This window comes from Cynocephalus volans, chromosome 5, assembly GCF_027409185.1.
Source record: "Cynocephalus volans isolate mCynVol1 chromosome 5, mCynVol1.pri, whole genome shotgun sequence".
Lineage (NCBI taxonomy): Eukaryota > Metazoa > Chordata > Mammalia > Dermoptera > Cynocephalidae > Cynocephalus > Cynocephalus volans.
This window is the reverse complement of record NC_084464.1, coordinates 66974976-66996661: the sequence shown is the minus strand read 5'-3', so window position 1 is coordinate 66996661 and position 21686 is coordinate 66974976. Positions and strand designations below refer to the sequence as shown.

Sequence of the window (21686 nt, the reverse complement as noted above, 5' to 3'; positions counted from 1 at the left end):
AAAAAATGAAAATTATAATACAGCATCAACTGGGTGGTCCTAATTATAATTAAATGTTTACAACCTTTCTTATAAAAGATATAATAACCTAAAAGTAAATAAAGCTATTTGAGGGCCGGCCCGTGGCTCACTTGGGAGAGTGTGGTACTGATAACACCAAGGCCACGGGTTCGGATCCCTATATAGGGATGGCCGATTAGCTCACTTGGGAGAGCATGTGTGGTGCTGACAACACCATGTCAAGGGTTAAGATCCCCTTACCGGTCATCTTTAAAAAAAAAAAAAAAAAAGCTATTTGAAACCAAAAAAGTCCCTAACATCTCCAAGTAGCAGTCTCTTGAGAAAAAAATGTTAAAGATCAAATGCATTAGAAAATCAAGACTCTACTCCCTTCATTTCATTTATGTAAGTTGGTAATGATCTCTTCTCCTAATTCTTATTTTCTCTTTTAACTATCTTAAATGAATTACAGTAAACTCCCCTTATCTGTGGCTTCATTTTTCTCCATTTCAGTTACCTTTAGTCAACCATGATCTGAAAATATTAAATGGAAAATTCCAGAAATAAACAATTTATAAGATTTAAATTATGCAATGTTCTGAGTAGTTGATGAAATCTCACCACCAATCCAATCTGTACCACCAGGGACATAAATCATCCCTTTGTCCAGCATATCCACACTGTAGACACTACCTGGTTACCAGACCAATTATCACAGTATCACAGTGCTTGTGTTCAAGTAACCCTTATTTTACTTAATCATGGCCTCAAAGCACAAGAGTAGTGATGCTGTCAGTTTGGATATGCCAGGGCGTAAAGTGCTTCCTTTAAGTGAAAAGGTGAAAGTTCTCAAATTAATAAGGAAAGAAAAAAACTATATGCTGAGGTTGCTAAGATCTAAAGTATGAATGAATCTTCTATCTGTGAAATTGTGAATATATTATTATCATTGTTCTATTTTATTATTAGATGTTGTTAATCTCTTACTGTGTCTAATTTATGAATTAAACTTTATCATAGGTATGTGTAGGAAAAAACACAGTGTATATAGGATTCAGTACTACCCTCAATTTCAGGCATTCATTGGGGATCTTGGAATGTATCCCCTGCAAACAAGGGGGAACTACTGTACAAGGTTTAGATATATTATAGATGACAAAAGAAAATGATGTCAGTCTGGTCAAGGAACCTACAATGGAGTCAGGAGGCTATTTTAGCTTAAGCTTCAGGCATGTCTCATCCAAAGATACCCTAAACCTTTGAACTCTTGTAATCAATTACATCCAAAGGCACCCCAAACTCTTGGATTTTTCTAATCAATCACATGGGTCACAACATACTAGAAGAATAATGACCAACAGAACTGCCAACAATCTGATGTCTGTTATTCCACATACCTCCTGTCAAAATGAGGAACTTCTAGCTGAGGATCATTTCTCAGTCTGTTACAACCAATCCCTTACTGCCAAGACTACTTAAAAATGCTTGCACCAACTGTAATGTCAGACAAACAAGTTTTGTAACCACCTCCCCTTCTGATAGGTCCTTCTTCCTTTTTAAGCCCAACTTCTTTGTTTCTCCAGAGCACTTCTCAAGGTAACTTAGAAGTGCTTCCCAGGCTGCAGTTACTCAATTTGGCTCAAATAAACTCTTTGTTGTTTAAGTCATGCCTCAGTTTCTTTCCAGGTTCACACAGAGGATCTGGGTTCCACGAAAATTATGTTAAATAATGTAACTGGGGCAAAGATGGGAGAGTGGAGAGAGCAGGGAGGCAAGAAGGATAAGAGTGTTATTTTCTGAGGAATCCAGCTACTGATCAATCAGCTCCAACCTGGACATCAAGTAACACCAGTGTCAGTAATAATAAATTTACAGAACACAAAGTAGAGATTTAATTACTGTTGATATCGCTCCCCTTTCTTTTATCCTATTTTGTCCGTTCTCTTTTTCCTTTCTAAGGCCATTTAGAAAATAGTTAGCTCACCATTACTTTTTTCTCCTAATTAACCCTGGTCCATTCTTCATCACTTTCTTTCTTTTAGATGTTGGTCTTAAAGTCACACGACTCTTGTCGACTAATCCCCCTGGCCAAATTTTGTTCTTAGGGAAACTCCCAACACATGATATATGATGAAAAATTTAGAAAGTTATGTTGTGTAGAAAAAGAATTGTAAAACTGCCAGAAAGATTCTGATACACAGATAGCTTGATTACTATCTCTCTTCTATTACTATCTCTCGTGAACTTTTTCACTCAAACGCCTTGAATATTTCATACAACAGAAAACTGGGTATTTCTCTCTGGCAGTTTCTACAAAGCTCCTAAGCGCTGAACTAGAATAAAATTATTCTCTTAACATAATCTAGTTTTTAAATCCCAAAATTGTTACATATGCTTAAGGTTTTAACTACTTTTTTCTACTCTGTTAATCCTTATGGGGGGAATGCCACTATCAAACTGTGAAAATGTTTATAAATGTATTCTGACAACGAATAGACAGCATAGCATTATAATCATATTTTAGTCTTAAATGACTGTCCTGACCTCAACCTGTTACACACCCTCCCGTAGACACACATACACTACTTCATGCAGTAACTATTAAATATAAGAGTGAATAAATGAGCAATATCCAACAAGCTCAGGGATATTCTACATTGCTTATACTCAAAATATACTTATGCCAAAGAAGGAAGACATTTGGTAAAGTAGGTCATTATAAAGTAGGCCATTATGAGGTAATAGTAGTATCACTAAAATTAAATTTCAATACCCTCCACACATATTAGCAATTGAATAAAACAGACATACTTGCTGCTTTAAGGCTTTAGGAAAGCTTGATGACCGTAGTGAAAAAATCTAAAGAATACCTGGCATTTTTAGCCACTGGTCCACACACAGTCTTGCTGCTTCTGTATCAGAGTGTCCTCGTATAAATTCCAATTCTTGTAACCCATGGGCGTGCTGAAAATCGACTTTTTCCTAAAGATAGTTTTAAAAACTCAATTAGATTCTGATTACTACTCTTGTTTCCTTGAGAAAAGGATTTTGACACATCTGTGATCAGAAAACACTGATTACTCTCTATCCTCAAATTCTACAACTAGAAATCTACGGCAAATATGTTGAAACAAAAGTTTCTGCTCTAAGATGTGGATCCCAAAGTTATTTGCAAAAAATTCGTTACGACCTACATCTCCAATAATAGGGAACTGTTTAAGTAAATTATCATACTTACATTTGATGTAAGTCATTAGAAACACTAACAAAAATTTACCAATGATATGGGAATACACTTTCAATAACAAGCAGGTCACCAAATTGTTTCAATCAGATGAGGCAAAATATAAACAAAGAATAATTTCAACTTACAATACAACTACATCTGCAGGAGGAAAAAAGGCTGAAAATAAATATAGTAAATGCTATGTATGGAAAATGTGAAAGATAATTTTTATTTAAAAAATTTTGTACATTTAAAAATTTTTTCCATATTCAGTTTGAAATATACTGAAGGAACCTAATAAATATTTGTTCAGTGAATAATATTAATAGCAGACACTCATTAGCACTTAATACGTGATAGCATAAAGCATTTGTTACCATCTAGATCAAGGGTTGGCAAACTTTTTCCACAGATGGTAAATTAAATTTAGATAGTAAATAATTTAGGCTTTGCAGGCCATACAATCTCTATTGCAACCACTCAACTCTGCCATTTGGCACCAGAGAAGCCAGAGAGAACATATAAACGGATGAGTTTGACAGTGTTACAACAAACTTTTATTTAAAAAAACAGGCAGCAGGCCAGTGTCAACTGCTGAACTTGATGCTTCAGACTGCTGCTCAAAGTCTCTAAATCTTTCTAGTTATATTATCCATAAATCATGCTATATATAACAATTAATACTTATTGACCACTTATATGCCAGGCACTGTTTTAAAAGGACTTTATATTTAATTCTCACAATAACTCTATGAGATAGGTACTATTATTGTTTCCATTTTATGATGGAAAAACTGAAGTACAGAGAGGTCACATAAATTGCCCAGGGATATATAACAATACCAGAATTCAAACTCTGGCAATCTGATTCTAGAATCCATGCAATGAATGAGTACACCATACTGCCTCTCAAAAAGATTTGTATGCGCTTAAAAAGAAATCACAGAGTCAGAAACACCCACCAGGTTTGGAAGGCCAGAATAATGCATGGCCTGGTTAGCAACGTAATAAGATTTTCTATAGGAAGGGTAAGTGGGAAGAAAAGGTGAATTAAGATTTTAATCTGAAGAAAATCTACACAACAGTGTTCAAAGTACAGGCACAGAATACTAATTCTCAAGGATGTTAATATGCATTATACATTTTTTGAAATTGTCTGTAATCTTAAACAAGTAGAGAAACACTAGTCTTGACACAAAATTTAAAAGGTTCCTTTCACACAGGACTTCTGAAGTCCTAAAGTGCTAATGTGTACTGTGATTTTCCATAGAGTGTACAGCATCCCAACTTCATACGTCATTAAATATTTTTTTTGAAGTGTATCCTACAGGATCAGTGTTCTGAATAGCATGCTGCAGGAAACAAACAATAGTATAACTAGTTAGCTTATCCAAAGAAAGCAATAGCCCCTAGTAGACATATCCTAAGACATTTTCTTGATGGTTTGAACATTTTAATTTTACCTTTACGAAATATGTTTAGTTGCCGTGCTGTGTTTAGTTTATGTCAGTTCCCTCAAAATTGACTTTGATATTAGAACTGCTTGACCAACCTTCCCTTTATTATTGTTTGCAATGATCTACCTTTATCCACCCTTTTATCTCATTATTTTAGTATGTGAAATTTGTCTCTCTCTCTCTTTTTTTTTGGTTGCTGGCTGGTACAGGGATCCAAACCCTTGACCTCGGTATCTTAACACAGCACTCTAACCAATTAAGCTAATCAGCCAGCCCAGACATTATTCTTATGTACAAAATTAAACCACTTACCAAAGTTCCTTATAAGAGTCCATTAAAATAAAAGCCCTTCAATTAAAGTAATATAATTGAGATTAAATATTACTACATACCAGCTAACAGTATATTTATTTTAAACAATTTCTAATAATTAAAACGAAAGGTGTTTTTTTTTTGTCTTTTTCGTGACCGGTACTCAGCCAGTGAGCACACCGGCCATTCCTATATAGGATCCGAACCCGCGGCAGGAGTTTCGCTGCGCCCCCAGCGCCGCACTCCCCCGAGTGTGCCACGGGGTCGGCCCAAACGAAAGGTTTTTTAAAGTTCTCTGGCATTTTTATTTTTTGGCAACTGGCCAGTATGGGGATCTGAACCCTTGACCTTGGTGTTACAAGGCTGAGCTCTAACCAACTGAGCTAACCAGACATTTACTGACTAAAATCACCCCAAAAGTATCCACCCTTTTCCTCTGTCACAAAGCTATGTCCACAAACTATAGGGTTACAGCCCTTCTTGCAAGTCATCCTAACTCCTGGAATACCAATAAGCAAAGGTGGTAGCTGATCAACTGCTCAGCACAGCACATGATTTCTGAAAGTGAAGTATTCAATGAAGATTTTAATATATCTTTTTTTTCTTTAAAACCCATCCATCACAAAAGGAGGACGATCTACTTTACAAATAAAGATTCTAAGAATTCACAAAGGCCTAGAGTAGCCGAAAAACATTTTCTATGGTATCTATATTTAGCCAGAATCATCACTCACTAGAGTACTTCAAAAATTACTTCTATTTCAGTTTCATTATTTTCCCTTCTGGGTTTTGTTTGGCTTTGTTTTTTGTCATCTAATTTTAAAAATCAAGTTATCCATAAAGGGAATCAAATTAGAAAAACATAATCACGAATGGATAGCAAGCAATGGGCTAAAGCATTTGTGTGAGTCATTTTCTTCCTTAAAAAAGAATGAAACCTATTACAACTGATTCATCTGAAATACAAGGAATCATTCGAGACTACTATAAACAACTGTACGCCAACAAATTTGAAAATCTGGAGGAAATGGATAAATTTCTGGACACACACAAGCTCCCAAAACTGAACCGTGAAGACGTAGAAAATCTGAACAGACCAATAACAATAAAGGAGATTGAAGCTGTTATCAGAAGGCTCCCAACAAAGAAAAGCCCAGGACCAGATGGATTCACAGCAGAATTTTACCAAACATTCAAAGAGGAATTGACACCGATTCTTTACAAACTATTCCAAAAGATTGAAACGGACGCAAATCTCCCAAACTCATTCTATGAAGCACACATCATCCTGATACCAAAACCAGGTAAAGATATAACCAAAAAAGAAAACTACAGGCCGATATCCTTGATGAATATAGATGCAAAAATCCTCACTAAAATACTAGCAAACAGAATACAGCAACACATACGAAAAATTATTCATCACGATCAAGTGGGATTCATCCCAGGGATGCAAGGTTGGTTCAACATACGCAAATCAATAAATGTGATACACCATATTAATAAACTCAAACACAAGGACCATATGATCATCTCGATAGATGCTGAAAAAGCATTTGATAAAGTTCAGCACTCATTCATGACAAAGACCCTCATTAAGTTAGGTATAGAGGGAAAGTATCTCAACATAATTAAAGCCATATATGACAAACCCACTGCCAATATCATCCTGAATGGGGAAAAGCTGAAAGCTTTTCCTTTAAGAACAGGAACTAGACAAGGATGCCCACTCTCACCACTCCTATTCAACATAGTGTTGGAAGTACTAGCCAGAGCAATCAGAGAAGAGAAGGAAATAAAGGGCATCCAGATTGGAAAAGATGAAGTCAAACTGTCCCTGTTTGCAGATGACATGATCCTATATATCGAACAGCCTAAAACCTCTACAAAAAAACTGTTGGAATTGATAAATGATTTCAGCACAGTAGCAGGATACAAAATCAACACACAAAAATCAGTAGCATTTCTTTTCTCCAATAGTGAACATGCAGAAGGAGAAATCAAGAAAGCCTGCCCATTTACAATAGCCACCAAAAAAATAAAATACTTAGGAATTGAGTTAACCAAGGAGGTGAAAAATCTCTATAATGAGAACTACAAACCACTGCTGAGAGAAATTAGAGAGGATACAAGAAGATGGAAAGATATTCCATGCTCTTGGATTGGAAGAATCAACATAGTGAAAATGTCCATACTACCCAAAGTGATCTACAAATTCAATGCAATCCCCATCAAAATTCCAAAGACATTTTTCTCAGAAATGGAAAAAACTATTCAGACATTTATATGGAACAATAAAAGACCACGAATAGCCAAAGCAATGCTCAGCAAAAAAAATAAAGCTGGAGGCATAACACTACCTGACTTTAAGCTATACTACAAAGCTATAATAACCAAAACAGTATGGTACTGGCATAAAAACAGACACACTGACCAATGGAATAGAATAGAGAATCCAGAAATCAACCCACACACTTACTGCCATCTGATCTTTGACAAAGGCACCAAACCTATTCACTGGGGAAGGGACTGCCTCTTCAGCAAGTGGTGCTGGGATAACTGGATATCGATATGCAGGAGAATGAAACTAGATCCATACCTCTCACCGTATACTAAAATCAACTCAAAATGGATTAAGGATTTAAATATACACCCTGAGACAATAAAACTTCTTAAAGAAAACATAGGGGAAACACTTCAGGAAATAGGACTGGGCACAGACTTCATGAATACGACCCCAAAAGCACGGGCAACCAAAGGAAAAATAAACAAATGGGATTATATCAAACTAAAAAGCTTCTGCACAGCAAAAGAAACAATTAAAAGAGTTAAAAGACAACCAACAGAGTGGGAGAAAATATTTGCAAAATATCCATCTGACAAAGGATTAATATCCAGAATATATAAGGAACTCAAACAACTTTACAAGAAGAAAACAAGCAACCCAATTAAAAAATGGGCAAAAGAGCTAAGTAGGCATTTCTCTAAGGAAGATATCCAAATGGCCAACAGACATATGAAAAAATGCTCAACATCACTCAGCATCCGGGAAATGCAAATCAAAACCACATTGAGATACCATCTAACCCCAGTTAGGATGGCTAAAATCCAAAAGACTATGAACGATAAATGCTGGCGAGGCTGCGGAGAAAAAGGAACTCTCATACATTGTTGGTGGGACTGCAAAATGGTGCAGCCTCTATGGAAAATGGTATGGAGGTTCCTTAAACAATTGCAAATAGATCTACCATACGACCCAGCCATCCCACTGTTGGGAATATACCCAGAGGAATGGAAATCATCAAGTCGAAGGTATACCTGTTCCCCAATGTTCATCGCAGCACTCTTTACAATAGCCAAGAGTTGGAACCAGCCCAAATGCCCATCATCAGATGAGTGGATACGGAAAATGTGGTACATCTACACAATGGAATACTACTCAGCTATAAAAACGAATGAAATACTGCCATTTGCAACAACATGGATGGACCTTGAGAGAATTATATTAAGTGAAACAAGTCAGGCACAGAAAGAGAAATACCACATGTTCTCACTTATTGGAGGGAGCTAAAAATTAATATATAAATTCACACACACACATACACACATACACACACAAACCGGGGGGCGGGGAGGAAGAAGATATAACAACCACAATTATTTGAAGTTGATACAACAAACAAACAGAAAGGACATTGTTGGGGGGGAGGGGGGGAGGGGGGAGGGAGGGAGGTTTTGGTGATGGGGAGCATTAATCAGCTACAATGTATATCGACAAAATAAAATTAAAAAAAAAAAAAAAAAAAAAACAAAACTCATTTGGCAATAAAACTCAACCTGAATAGAAAAAAAAAAAAAAAAAAATAAAAAAAAAAAATAAACTGCAGCACAAAGTTAAAAAAAAAAAAAAAAAAAAAAAAAAAAAAGAATGAAACCTATACAAATTTATTCTTATAATCAATTAAACAAAAAATTCAAAATCTCAAAAAACTTTCCTCAATGTAAAGACTTTAATATGATGAATGAGTTTATATCAACGGAAGCTGAAACTACCCTTGAGAAAAACCTTAGTTTTCATAGTGACTATACAAGATTCTGAGCTCATCATAAAAAATTTATTATCTATGTGACCATTAACACTTCTTGGGAAAAGAAGCCAGTATCACTCAAAAAATCTGGGGGAAAAAGATAGTAAGATAGTTTGCAAATGACTACTCTTTCAAGGAGATTTTCTCCATGACCCATTAAAAAAAAACCAAACATACTTATTAACACAGTTTTGGGAAAGAAACCTCCTTAAAATTGAATAGTGTTTCTACCAGGATAGAAATAATACTGTGTGTTCGTGTGTGTGTGCATGCAAGCATCTTTATGCATAAGCATTTTAAACATACAATTAGAATACCATGGTCTAATTTAGTGGGTATTACATCATAAAGTTAAAATTCCAACAATAACTTTCTTCTAAACTTAAAGAAGATTTATTTTATCAGATTAGGAAATATTAAAACAGAGGCTACAGAAATACACAAATTCCTTTATAATAACAAATGGAAAAGGAATTAAAAAAACATGGATGTTAAAATTATAAAATCATAGTGTTTATCCCAACCTGGGAGACCATCTCCAAGATATCCCTTCACAGAATGAAACCCAAATCTATAAAAAGCAAAGTGACCTGTTGATATCCAAACCGTTGCTGGCAGAGCCATGAATTGAATTTCCATTTTGATACTTCTAGTATGGTTCTTTTTTTTTTTTTACCCAACTCATCTACATCCTACTTCTAATAGATGTCTGTCAGTATTAAGAGAGTTTTTTAAGTAATTTGGGGCCTTCTAAAGAAAATCAAGGAAAAAATTTATATCATACAAGCTTTTACATTAGACTTCATTTTCCACATAGTGGCTCTTCCACAATCCTGCTTCAGTTTTCTTCCTTTAAGTAATGGATTTAATTTGGAGGGGCTGACGTTTGAGAAAGTAGTCTGGCTCTATTTGGTAGAAAGTAAACTTTGAACAGCTTATATCTATAAAAGCCCTTATAAACTCTTTTCGCTCTTACATACAGTAATCAGAAACCCTTGTTTATCTGCTTTGAGAAATCCCATGATTTTAATTCCCCAAAATAAAGTCCACTCAATTCTTTTTTGTTCTTCTTTTCCTATACCCATATAAGAAGCCAATGAACTAAAATCAAGAGATGTAAAAAGCTATCATGAATCACTACCAAATCGATGAGCTTTATATGGTACATGCTAAACTTGGATTCAATCACATATTTTTTGATTAAAGGTTTCTCTTTACAACTTTACTGTAAACACTTCTATAATTTGGTAAAACACCAATTAAAAAAAAGCTACATACTCTGAATGCTCTGTTCTTCTCTTCTTTCTGCTGTTTCTCCACTTCAACATGGCGGGCTAGACGAGCCAGAGTTAAAGCAACTTTATCCTTCTGATGGTCAATATAGTCTTTACGTTTAACATTCTCCTATAATAGGAAAAACAATTTTCATTCCTTTTAATTAATTAACAAAATTAGCATTTGGACAGTATATATCCACTTACCAATTAGCTTTTTTATTAAGGAAACATTTACATACTTTTCTGTTATCATCAAATTTCTAAGAACCTGTCTTATGTATTTTATATTCTATGTGGTTTCTTGCAGGTCAGACAATTATCCACCAGCATCTTTGGTTTTCAAAGTTAGACAAACTAGCTGCTAGGACATTTATTATCTTTACACAATTTATAATCATCTGGAAATGGAAAAGTTTAGGGTTTCTTTGCTCTGAGTCAATAAGGTAACATCAACAAGCCATAAGTCCACCCTGCAAAAGGCTTAACAGTACAAATATCCCTGTCTCTGATTTTCTAGCAATGTCAGGAGAGTATTTACTTAAGGGAAATTATTGGTTAAAAATAATAGATCTGACTTCTGGTTTACAGAACAGCATGTAAGAAGCTTTAGGACAGAGTGGCAGCTTCTAAAAGTAAAAAGCTGAACAAACTGAAAAATCAACTCTTCTTAGATCTGTCAAAAAAGTGAAGTCATAGGGCAAAGTGCTGCCCTTCAAAACTGAAGATAGAGGCAAATAAAGAGCAACAACTTATTGAAGCCTAAACCCACAAGCAGAAACCTCCACAGGAAGTAGCACTGGGGCAGGAAAACCTGAACTGTAATTGACAAATTACTGGAGGCTCAGTGACAAGTCTGAGAGTTACAAACTCCAAGGGATTCAGCCATACAGGGGCTCATTTTTGTGCATTTACCTCCAAAAGCTCTACCAGATTCTCACAGTGAAGATTGGAGAAAAATTTTCTTACGCTTCTGGCAGGGGTGGGGGGAAGTAACCATACTGAGATATCCCAGAACATTCTGCTCTTCTTACCAAGGCCTGCTCTATGAAAAACTACTTTACCAGATCCTAACCTGCTAGGGTTTTACCAGTGCCTAACTACAACCAGGGGAGGAAAATATCTAACTCCACCCCCTTTAGCCATCCTGTCTCACCTGGAAGGGGAGGAGGGAGCACTGAGAAGCACTATTGAAGTTCAATCCAGGGACACAGGTTCACTAAAAGACTGAGATCTAATCAGAGGGCTACAGACTGCTTCCTCCACACCACCCCACCCCCACACCTTACCACTACATCACTAAAGCCATATTTACCACAGTTCCTTTTGCCCAGTATATCATGTCCACCTTCCAAGAAAAAATTGCAAGGCATACTAAAAGGCAAAAAGCATAGCTTGAAGGGAAAGAGCAAGCATAGAACCAGACATGACAGGGATGTTAGAAATAGCACACTGTGAATTTAAAACAACTATGATTAATATGCTAAGGACTCTAACAGAAAAAGTAGACAATATGTAACAAAAGATGCGTAATGAAAGCACAGAGATGAAAATTATGAGAAAGAATAAAAAAATGCAAGAGATCAAAACACTATAACAGAAACAAAGAATGCCTTTGATGGGCTCGTTAGTAGATTGAAAATGGCTAAAGAAAGTCTCTGAGCTTGAAGATATGCCAATAGAGACTTCCAAAACTGAAAAACAAAGAGAAAAAAAGACTAAAAAAAAAAAAAAGAACAGAATATCCAAGAACTATGGGACAACTACAAACGGTGTAACATATACGTAATCGTAACATCATAAGCAGAAGGAAAAAAATATATATTTGAAGCAATAACGATAGAGAATTTCACCAAATCACGTCAGACACCAAACCACTGATCCAAGAACCTCAGAGAATACCAAGCATGATAAATGCCAAAGTAAATACACGTACTGCATATCGTATTCAAACTGCAGAGAAATAAGATAAAGAAAAAAAAAACTTGCAAAAAGCAAGACGAGGAAAAACACCTTACTTAGGGAGGAATAACAATAAGAATTAAATCTGACTTCTCTTCAGAAACCATGCAAACAAGAAGAGAGTGGAGTGAAATATTTAAAGCATTAAGAGAAAAATACCACCAACCTAGAATTCTGTACACCATGAAATTATCCTTCAAAAGCAAAGGAGAAATACTTTCTCAGACAAACAAAAATTGAGGGAATTTGTTGCTACTCTACCTACACTGCAAGAAATGTTAAAAGTTCTTCAGGGAAAAGGAAAATGGTAAAGATCAGACACTCTGATCTACACAAAGAAAAGGAGAGCAACAGAGAATGAATAAGTGAAAGTAAAATTAAAACTTTTATATTTCTTATTCTCAACTGACCTAAAAGATAACAGTTTATATAACATAATAGTAGCCACAATGTATATTACGTGTACACACTTGTGTTTGTGCATGTGTGTCTATACATATACATATACTTATTTGTTCTTATATACACATGTGAAATGAATGACAGCAATGATACACGGGAGAGGAGGAAGGAATTATGAATATTTTGTTGTAAGGTACTTGCCCTACCTATGACATGGGATACTGTTCTTTAAAGTGGATTTGGATTAGCTATAAATGTATATTGCAAACTCTAGGGCAATGACTTAAAAAGGAAAAAAAAGTACAATTATATCAACGAAGGAGAAAAAATGGAATTTAAAAAATGCTTAATCAAAGCCACAAAAGGCAGGAAAACAGTAGAAGACAAAACAAGGAACAAAGAACACGGGCAACAAATAGAAAACAGTAATAATTATGGTAGATATTAATCCAACTATAACAATAATCACTTTAAATGCCAATGGTCTAAATACACCAATTAAAAGAGAGATTGTCAGAGCAAGACCCAACTACGTGTTACTTACAAAAAACCTACTTTAAATACAGAGACACATAGATTAAAAGTAAAGAGATGGAAGTATAAATCTAGGTCCCTATCTCTCACCATTAACAAAAATCAACTCAAAATGGATTAAATGAAGACCTGAAACTATAAAACTACTACAAGAAAACAAAAGGGTAACACTTCAAGATACTGGTCTGGGCAAAGATATGATGGAGAAGACTTCAAAAGCACAGGCCACAAAAGCAAAAAGAGACAAATGGGACTACATCAAACTAAATCTTCTGCACAGCAAAGGAAATAATCAACAGAGTGAAAAGACAACCTGCAGAATGGGAGAAAATATTTGCAAATTATTCACTGGATTAATATCCAGAATACAGAAGGAACTCATACAACTCAACAGCAAAAAAAACAAATAATCTAATTGTAAAATGGGCAAACGACCTGCATAGACATTTCTCAAAAGACAACATACAAATAGCCAACAGAAATATGAAGAAATGCTCAATATCACTAATCATTAGGGAAATGCAAATCAAAACCACAAGGAGATATCTCACCCCAGTTAGAATGGCTATTATTGAAAAGACAAAAAATAACAAATGCTGGCGAGGATGTGGAGAAAAGGGAACTTTTATATACTGTGGGTCGGAATGTACATTAGTACAGCCATTGTGGCAAAGAGAATGGAGGTTCTTCAAAAAATTAGAAAAATTACAACTACCATATGACCTAGCAGTCCTACTAGGTATTTATCCAAAAGGAAAGAAAATCACTATAGAGAAGACATAGCTGCACCCCCATGTTTACTGCAGCACTAGTCACAATTGCCAGATATGGAATCAACCTGTATCAATAAACAGATGAATGGATAAAGAAAAGGTGGTGTATATATACAATGGAATAATACTTATTCATAAAAATGAATGAAATCCTGTCATTTGTGCAACCTACAGAGTGGGAGAAAATTTTTGCTAACTATGCATCCGAAAAGGGACTAATATCCAGAATATACATAGAACTCAAGCAATTAGACAGTAAAAAAAATAAATAAATGACCCAATTAAAAAATTCGCAAAGGAGTTGAATAGACATTTTTCAAAGGAAGACATATAAATGGCCAACAGATACATGAAAAAATGCTCAGCATCACTAATCATCAGGGAAATGCAAATTAAAACCACACTGAGATACCACTTCACTCAGTTAGACAGGCTATAATCAAAAAGACGGTGAATAACAAATGCTGGTGAGGGTGTGGAGAGAAGGGAATACTACTGCACTGTTGGTGGGACTATAAATTATTACAAACACTTTGGAAAACAATTTGGAGGTTTCTCAAACAACTACAGATAGATCTTCCACATGATCCAGCAATCCTACTTCTGTGGGAATCCAGAGGAATGGAAATCATCATGTCAAAGAGATACTTGCACTCCCATGTTTACTGCAGCTCTGTTTACAATAGCCAAGATCTGGAACCAACCTAAATGTCCATCAATAGATGATTGGATATGGAAACTGTGGTATATATACACTACGGAATACTACTCTGCAATAAAAAAGAATGAAATACTCCCATTTGCAACAACATGGATGAACCTGGAGAAACTTATGTTGAGTGAGACAAGCAAAGCACAGAGGGATAAATACCACATGTGCTCACTCATATGTGAAAGCTAAGAGAGAAAAGAAGGCAGGAAAGAAAGACCACAGTAGCGCCGTGATCCAATAGAGGGAGGGAACATTCCTAGGGCTACAAATTGGAGTGAAGGGAGGAGGGGGAGGGAGGCTGGGGGATAATTGAGAGGGGATAAAGTGTACAAAAGTAATTTCTGGTAATGGGTCTGCCCCCAGTATGAATCTGGCCCTCACATCATGGGCAGGAGCGGGGACAATCAGCTTTGTATCTCATGAATATTCATAATAAACAAATAAATAAATAATTATACCCATGAACAGAGAGAAATCTACACAATAAAAAAAAAGGAAAGAAAAAAGCAATCCTGTCGTTTGTGGCAACATGGATGAGCCTAGAAGATATTAAGTGAAACAAGTCAGACACAGAAAGATAAATGCCACATGTTTTTACTCATATGTGGGAGCTAAAAAAGTTGAACTCATAGAAGTAAAGAATAGAATGGTGGTTACTAGAGGCTGGAAAGGGTAAGGGGGAGGGAAGACAGGGAGAGGTTTGGTTACAGGTACAAACTTACAGCTAGATAGAAAGAATAAGTTCTAGTATTCTAAAACAGTGCTAGGTGCCTATAATTAACAATAATTTATCGTATATTTTCAAATGGCTAGATGAGAGGAGTTCAAATATTCTCAACACAAAGAAATGATAAATGTAACTTACAAACATATAAAAAATACATTATGTCACAATTCTATCTCTGCTCTCATATTAAAATAAAAATATTTAACAAAAGGAAAAAATACATCATGCTAACACAAATCAAAAGAAAGTGAGAGTAGATATATAATAATTCTAGACAGAGCAGAATATAGATCAAGGAAAGCTGGATAATACAGAAATACTATAAATAACTCCATGCCCACAAATTTGATAACCTAGATGAAATGGACCAGTTCCTTGAAAGACACAATCTGCCAAAACTCACACAAGAAGAAATAGACAACCTGAATAGGCCTGTATCTATTAAAGAAATTGAATCAATAATCACTAACCTCCCAAAACAGAAAGGACCAAGACCAGATGGGCTCACCAGTAAATTCTACCAAACACTTAAGGAAGAAATCATACCAATTCTCTACAATCTCTTCCAGAAGACAGAAGCAAAGGAATTATTTCCTAACTCATTCTGAGGCCAGCGTCACCCTAATACCAAAACAAGACCAAAGACACTAAAAAAAAAACTATAGACTCATGAACATGGATGCAAAAATCCTCAACAAAATATTAGCAAGCCAAATCCAACAATGTACACAAAGAATCATACACCACAACAAAGTGGAGTTTATCCCAGATGTGCAAGGTGGGTTCAAAATCAATTCACAGATCAGTTAACATAATCCATCACATCAACATGCTAAAGAAAAAAATCACATGATCATATCAATACATGCAGAAAAAGCATCTGACAAAATCAAACACCCATTCATGATAAAAACTCAGCAAACTAAGAATAGAAGGGAACTTCCTTAACCTGATAAAGATCATCTACCAAAAAACCTACAGCTAACATCACACTTAATGATGACAAACTCACACTAAGATAAGTAACAAGGCAAAAATGTCCTCTCACCACTCCCTTTCAACATTATACTGGAAGTCCTAGCTAATAAAATAACATGAGAAAAGGAAATAAAAGATAAACAGATTGAGAGGGAAAAAATAAAACTGTTCATGGATGACATGATCACCTACGTAGAAAATCCAAATTAATAAAATTTTTTAAATTCCTGGAACTAATAAGTGATTATCACATGGTTGCAGGATACAAAGTTAATCTACAAAAGTCAATCACTTTCCTGTATACCAGCAATGAACAAGCGGAATTTGAAATAAAAACCATATTACTATTTACATTAGTACCCCCCAAAATGAAATACTTAGATATAAATCTAACAAAATATGTACAACACCTGTATGAGGAAAACTACAAATCCCTGATGAAAGAACTGAAAGAACTACTAAATAAATGGAAAGATATTCTATGTTCATGGAGAGGAAAACTCAGATGTCAGCTCTTTCCAATTTCATCTATATATTCAATGCAATCCCAACCCAAATCCCTCTATGTTATTTTGTGGATATCAACAAACTTATTCAGAAATTTACACACAGAGACAAAAGATCCATAATAGCCAACTCAATATTGAAAAAGAACAAAGTTGGAAGACTGACACTACCTGACTTCAAAACTTACTATAAAGCTACAGTAATCAAGACTATGTGGTATTGGCAAAAGAATATACAAACAGATTAATGGAACAGAATGGAGAGACCAGAAATAGACTCACATAAATATAGTCAACTGATCTTTCACCAGGGTGCAAAAGCAATCCAACGGAGAAAAGATAGTCTTTTCAACAAATGGTACAGGACATCCACATGCAAAAAAATAAATCTAGACTCTGACCTTACACCCTTCACAAAAATTAACACAAAATGGAACACAGAACTAAATGTAAAACACAAAACTATAAAACTCCTGAAAGAAAACAGAAGTAAATCTAGTTGGACTTGGATATTGCAATGACTTTTTAGATACAATACCAAAGGCACAGTCCAGGAAAGAAATTGATAAGCTGGACTTCATCAAAATAAAAACTTGTCTGAAAAGACAATGGCAAGAGAATGAGAACATAAGACACAGACTGGTAGAAAATATGTGCAAACACATCTGATAAAGGACTGTATCTAGAACATACAAATATCTCTTAAAACTCAATAAAAAAAAAAAAAGCAATTAAAAATGGGCAAAAGACCTGAACAGACATCTCATCAGAGAAGATATACAAATGGCAAATTAAGCATATGAAAAGACGTTCAACATCATATGTCATCAGAGAGGTTCAAATTAAAACAATAAGGTACCACTACACATCTATTAGAAAGGCCAAAATCCAAAACACCGACAACATCAAATGCTAGCAAGGATACAGAGCAACAGGAATTGTCATTCACTGCTGGTAGGAATTTAAAATGGTACAGCCACTTTGGAAAAAAGTTTGGCAGTTTCTTATAAAACTAAACATACTCTTAGCAGTAACTGGGCTCCTTGATATTTACCCAAATGACATGAAAACTTATGTCCACACAAAAACCTGCATGCAGTTGTTTACAGCAGCTTTACTCATACTGCCAAAACTTGGGAGCAACCATGGTGTCTTTCAGTAGGTGAATGGATATAAAAACTTTGGTACATCCAGACAATAGAATACTATTCAGGGTTAAAAAGAAATGTGCTATCAAGCCATAAAAAGACATGGAGGAACCTTAAAAGCATATTACTAAGTGAAAGAAGCCAATCTGAAAAGACTACACACTGTATGATCACAACTTTAACATTCTGGAAAAGGCAATACTATGGAGACTAAAAAGATCAGTGTCTGCCAGTCATTAGTAGGGAGTGAGGGATAAATTGGCATAGCACAGAGGATGTTCAGGGCAGTGAAACTATTCTCTATAATACTACAATAGGGTATACATGTCACCATACATTTATCAAAATTCAGAGAACATATAACACCAAAAGTGAACACTAATGTAAACTATGGACTTTGGGTGAGAAAGATGGGTCAGCGTAGGCTCATCGACTGTAACAAATGTAACAGTGTAATCTGGTATGTGGACAGTGGGGGAAGTCGTGTGTGGGGGAGGAGGGCAGCGAGTATACAGGAACCATCTGTGCTTTCCATTCAATTTTGCCATGAACCTAAAACTGCTCAAAAAAAAAAAGTCTACTTTTAAAAAAGAAAAATAAAAAGAATAGATCTTATCTGGCTTTTTCTACTATAAAGATTGGGTTACTAATAAGATATCACTTTATAGGCAAATCAATCACATAGGTACAACCCAATTTTTATCTAAAGTGGGATACAGCTGCATCAGCCAAGTGAAACAGCAGGTGTGATTTTGCAAGCAGACGTAAGTTACGTTGAAGTGAGCATATATAAAAAGGCCAAATTGGTAATTTCAGTATGAGGATACACCTTTGCAGTAAGGAATGCTTACAAAAGAAGCATTCTTTGGGTGGAAGTAACCCCAGCTCACTTTCTGACTACTTGGCCAGCCTCCAGCATTGCACCAGGTAGTAGGTGACATTCTGCTAACCTCAAAATATCATTTTATAATTCACAGAGCAAGGCAGCTTTTTAGAAACAGTAGTCACAAAAAGTTATTTATCTGAATTTTGATCCTTTAGTAGAAGCAAATTTAACGGTCTTAAAAGCAAATTAAAGCTACTTCTACGGAAGACAAAAAAGTAGTATCTCTTTATTTAAAATGTAGGTACTGCCTTAAGAAGTAAGTTAGAGTAGATCCTAGAAATAATTTTCAATTTAAGGAAGGTAAGAAGATTTAAACATGGGCATAGAGTATGTTAACTTTCCTGATAAAGAGAGAGAACATTTTTTTAGGTTTTAAACCCTGCCAAAGGCATGCCTGGAAGCCCCGGTAAACCAAAGTCATATTAATACCTAGGGAATGTGAACAAGGTATAAATTAGGGTTTAACTACAAAAAACAGAGTAATTATAATTCTCCTTCTTTGAGATTGAAAGAAGGGCTGACATTCCTAAACAGAAATTATATCTTATGTCTAAATTTATCTGGAGATTACAAACCGGAAAAAAATTTATCATCAAGATAATACTTCAAGTTGCTACGCTTACACCAACAACAAAATACTTCCTACTCAAACATTAAATCACTCATGCAGCCATTTGGGTATCAAGGACAGGAAACGGGATTTTTTCTCTCTCTCTAGTTCCTCATGTGTCACAACAATAATGTGAACATTCTAGGGACAGGCAGAAGGCCATGTTTTGGATAAATTAAGGTAATACTAACCCTGGAATAGCTATCTTTGAATCAATGGTTCCACTACCATTTTACTTTTTCTTAGGCCACAACAAAACAAATTCTGAATTACTTCTGAAGTTACACTCATTCATAAAAGCTTTACATATTTACTTTTTTTTTTTCCAGCTGGCTGGGATCTGGGGATCTGAACCCTTGACCTGGCATTATAACACGATGTTCTAACCAAGTGAGAACAGGCTAGCCCTATTCTTCCTTAAAGCTTAAAGCATACTTAATAATTCTTTAATTTACATTATAAATTATAGATATACTCTGGACACAAAGCTAAATGAAATGAAACTCAGAAACACAGCAATCTTATCAGGGCACTTCAAAAAGTTCATGGAAGGATTCATATTATCTTTTAATCCTATTTTTCAAGGATCTTTTGGACGTACCCTCACAAATCCAATGGGAAAAATTTTTGGTAACTCCTCTACTCACAAAATATAAATTAGTTCTCAAAACTCTGCTCCCTCCAAATTATACTCATATGCTATCAAAACATATTCATAACGCTAGGAAGATAAGCTGTTTAGCTCTTTAAACAACATTTAAACATTCATTTAGATCAATTTCATTCTAAAATTAATCTCCAGTCCTAGACCATTAGGGCAAATAAGTAAAACCTCTTGGTATTTGTTATTAAATGGTTTACTGAAATTATTTGTCTTTTAGCTATTAGTGGCCTATATTGTCTTTTGACTACATGGCTATGTCATAATAAAGATTGCTGCTATTATTTTCTACTAATCCTGCTGATCTATTTATTATCTCTTATGATGTTGAAGGTCTAAAAAGACCCACGAGCCCTGATGCTGAAAACAGAACATATCTTAGAATTGAGTTTGGTCTCCTCCTTTTTCTCATCTAAAGAGAAAGTTTCTACTTTCTTAAAAAGAAAAAAAAAGGAACTCTGGCTACCTATATTGAAAACAGATTTAGGAAACAATTTGCTAGGAATAAAGGAAAAGGAAAAGGGAAAAATTTCCCCAATTTTGAAGTGAGCACTTTAAAACATGATACTTAAAATATGATATTTTTCCATTACGAATTTTGGGTCTGGGGTCAAGGTTGCTGGTTAAAGACAGGCATGAACATCAGGTTATCTATGAACATCATCACTCTCTTCAAAAAGCCAAGTCCCTTGGATTTTTACTGCTAGTGATCCACGGTGAGTGATGGCCTCAAGATCAAACTGAATTATTTACTCTTCTGTGGTTCTGGGAGAACACACTGGTATTGGAAAAACAGAGGGATAAATGATAAAATGCATGCTAAGAAGTTTACCTATTATGTCATAGAAATCTTTATTTTGCACATAAGTATAGCAGGTAATCCAAAAAATCAAAACGGAAACATAAGTTTTAAATTATCAAGGAATTTAAAAAATTTTTATTGCAAAGGAAAAAAAACTTACCATCATTCTGTTACCAATCTGCTATGGTTTCAATGTCCCTTCCAAAACTCATGTTGAAATTTAATTGCCATTGTGATGGTACTAAAAGGTGGGACGTTTAAGAGATGATTAAGTCATGCATGGATTGATGCCATTTATCACGAGTTAGTTATCTCAGGAGTGGGCTCCAGATAAAAGTATGAAGTTCTGCCCTCTTTCTCTGTTTTGAGTATGCACTTCCATGCGGTGTGATGCCTTCTGCCATGTTATGACACAGCAAGAAGCCCCTCATCAAATGGGATCCCTCCATCTTGGAATTTCCCACTTCCAAAACTGTGAGCCAAATAAATCTCCAGTCTGCGATATTCTGATATAGCAGCAGAAAATGGACTGAGACACAATCCAACTGTAGGACCAAAGCTATAGTACTGTCAGAAATACGGACAGGAAGTGAACTGATTTCAGGATAAATGAAAGTACCTTAAATGT

The 21686-nt window shown here is 35.2% G+C and overlaps 1 protein-coding gene across 1 annotated transcript in view; it reads right to left on the bottom strand.

Annotated features, from left to right (window-relative positions):
- Positions 1–21686, bottom strand: part of ZNF451 (zinc finger protein 451) — a 77834-nt gene that overhangs the window by 33417 nt on the left and 22731 nt on the right. The window contains exons 4-5 of the mRNA XM_063097050.1: positions 10362–10487; positions 2871–2982 (exon numbers count right to left, since the gene is read on the bottom strand). Of these exons, the coding sequence (XP_062953120.1) occupies positions 2871–2982; positions 10362–10487 (238 nt within the window). The remainder of the gene's footprint in view (positions 1–2870; positions 2983–10361; positions 10488–21686) is intronic.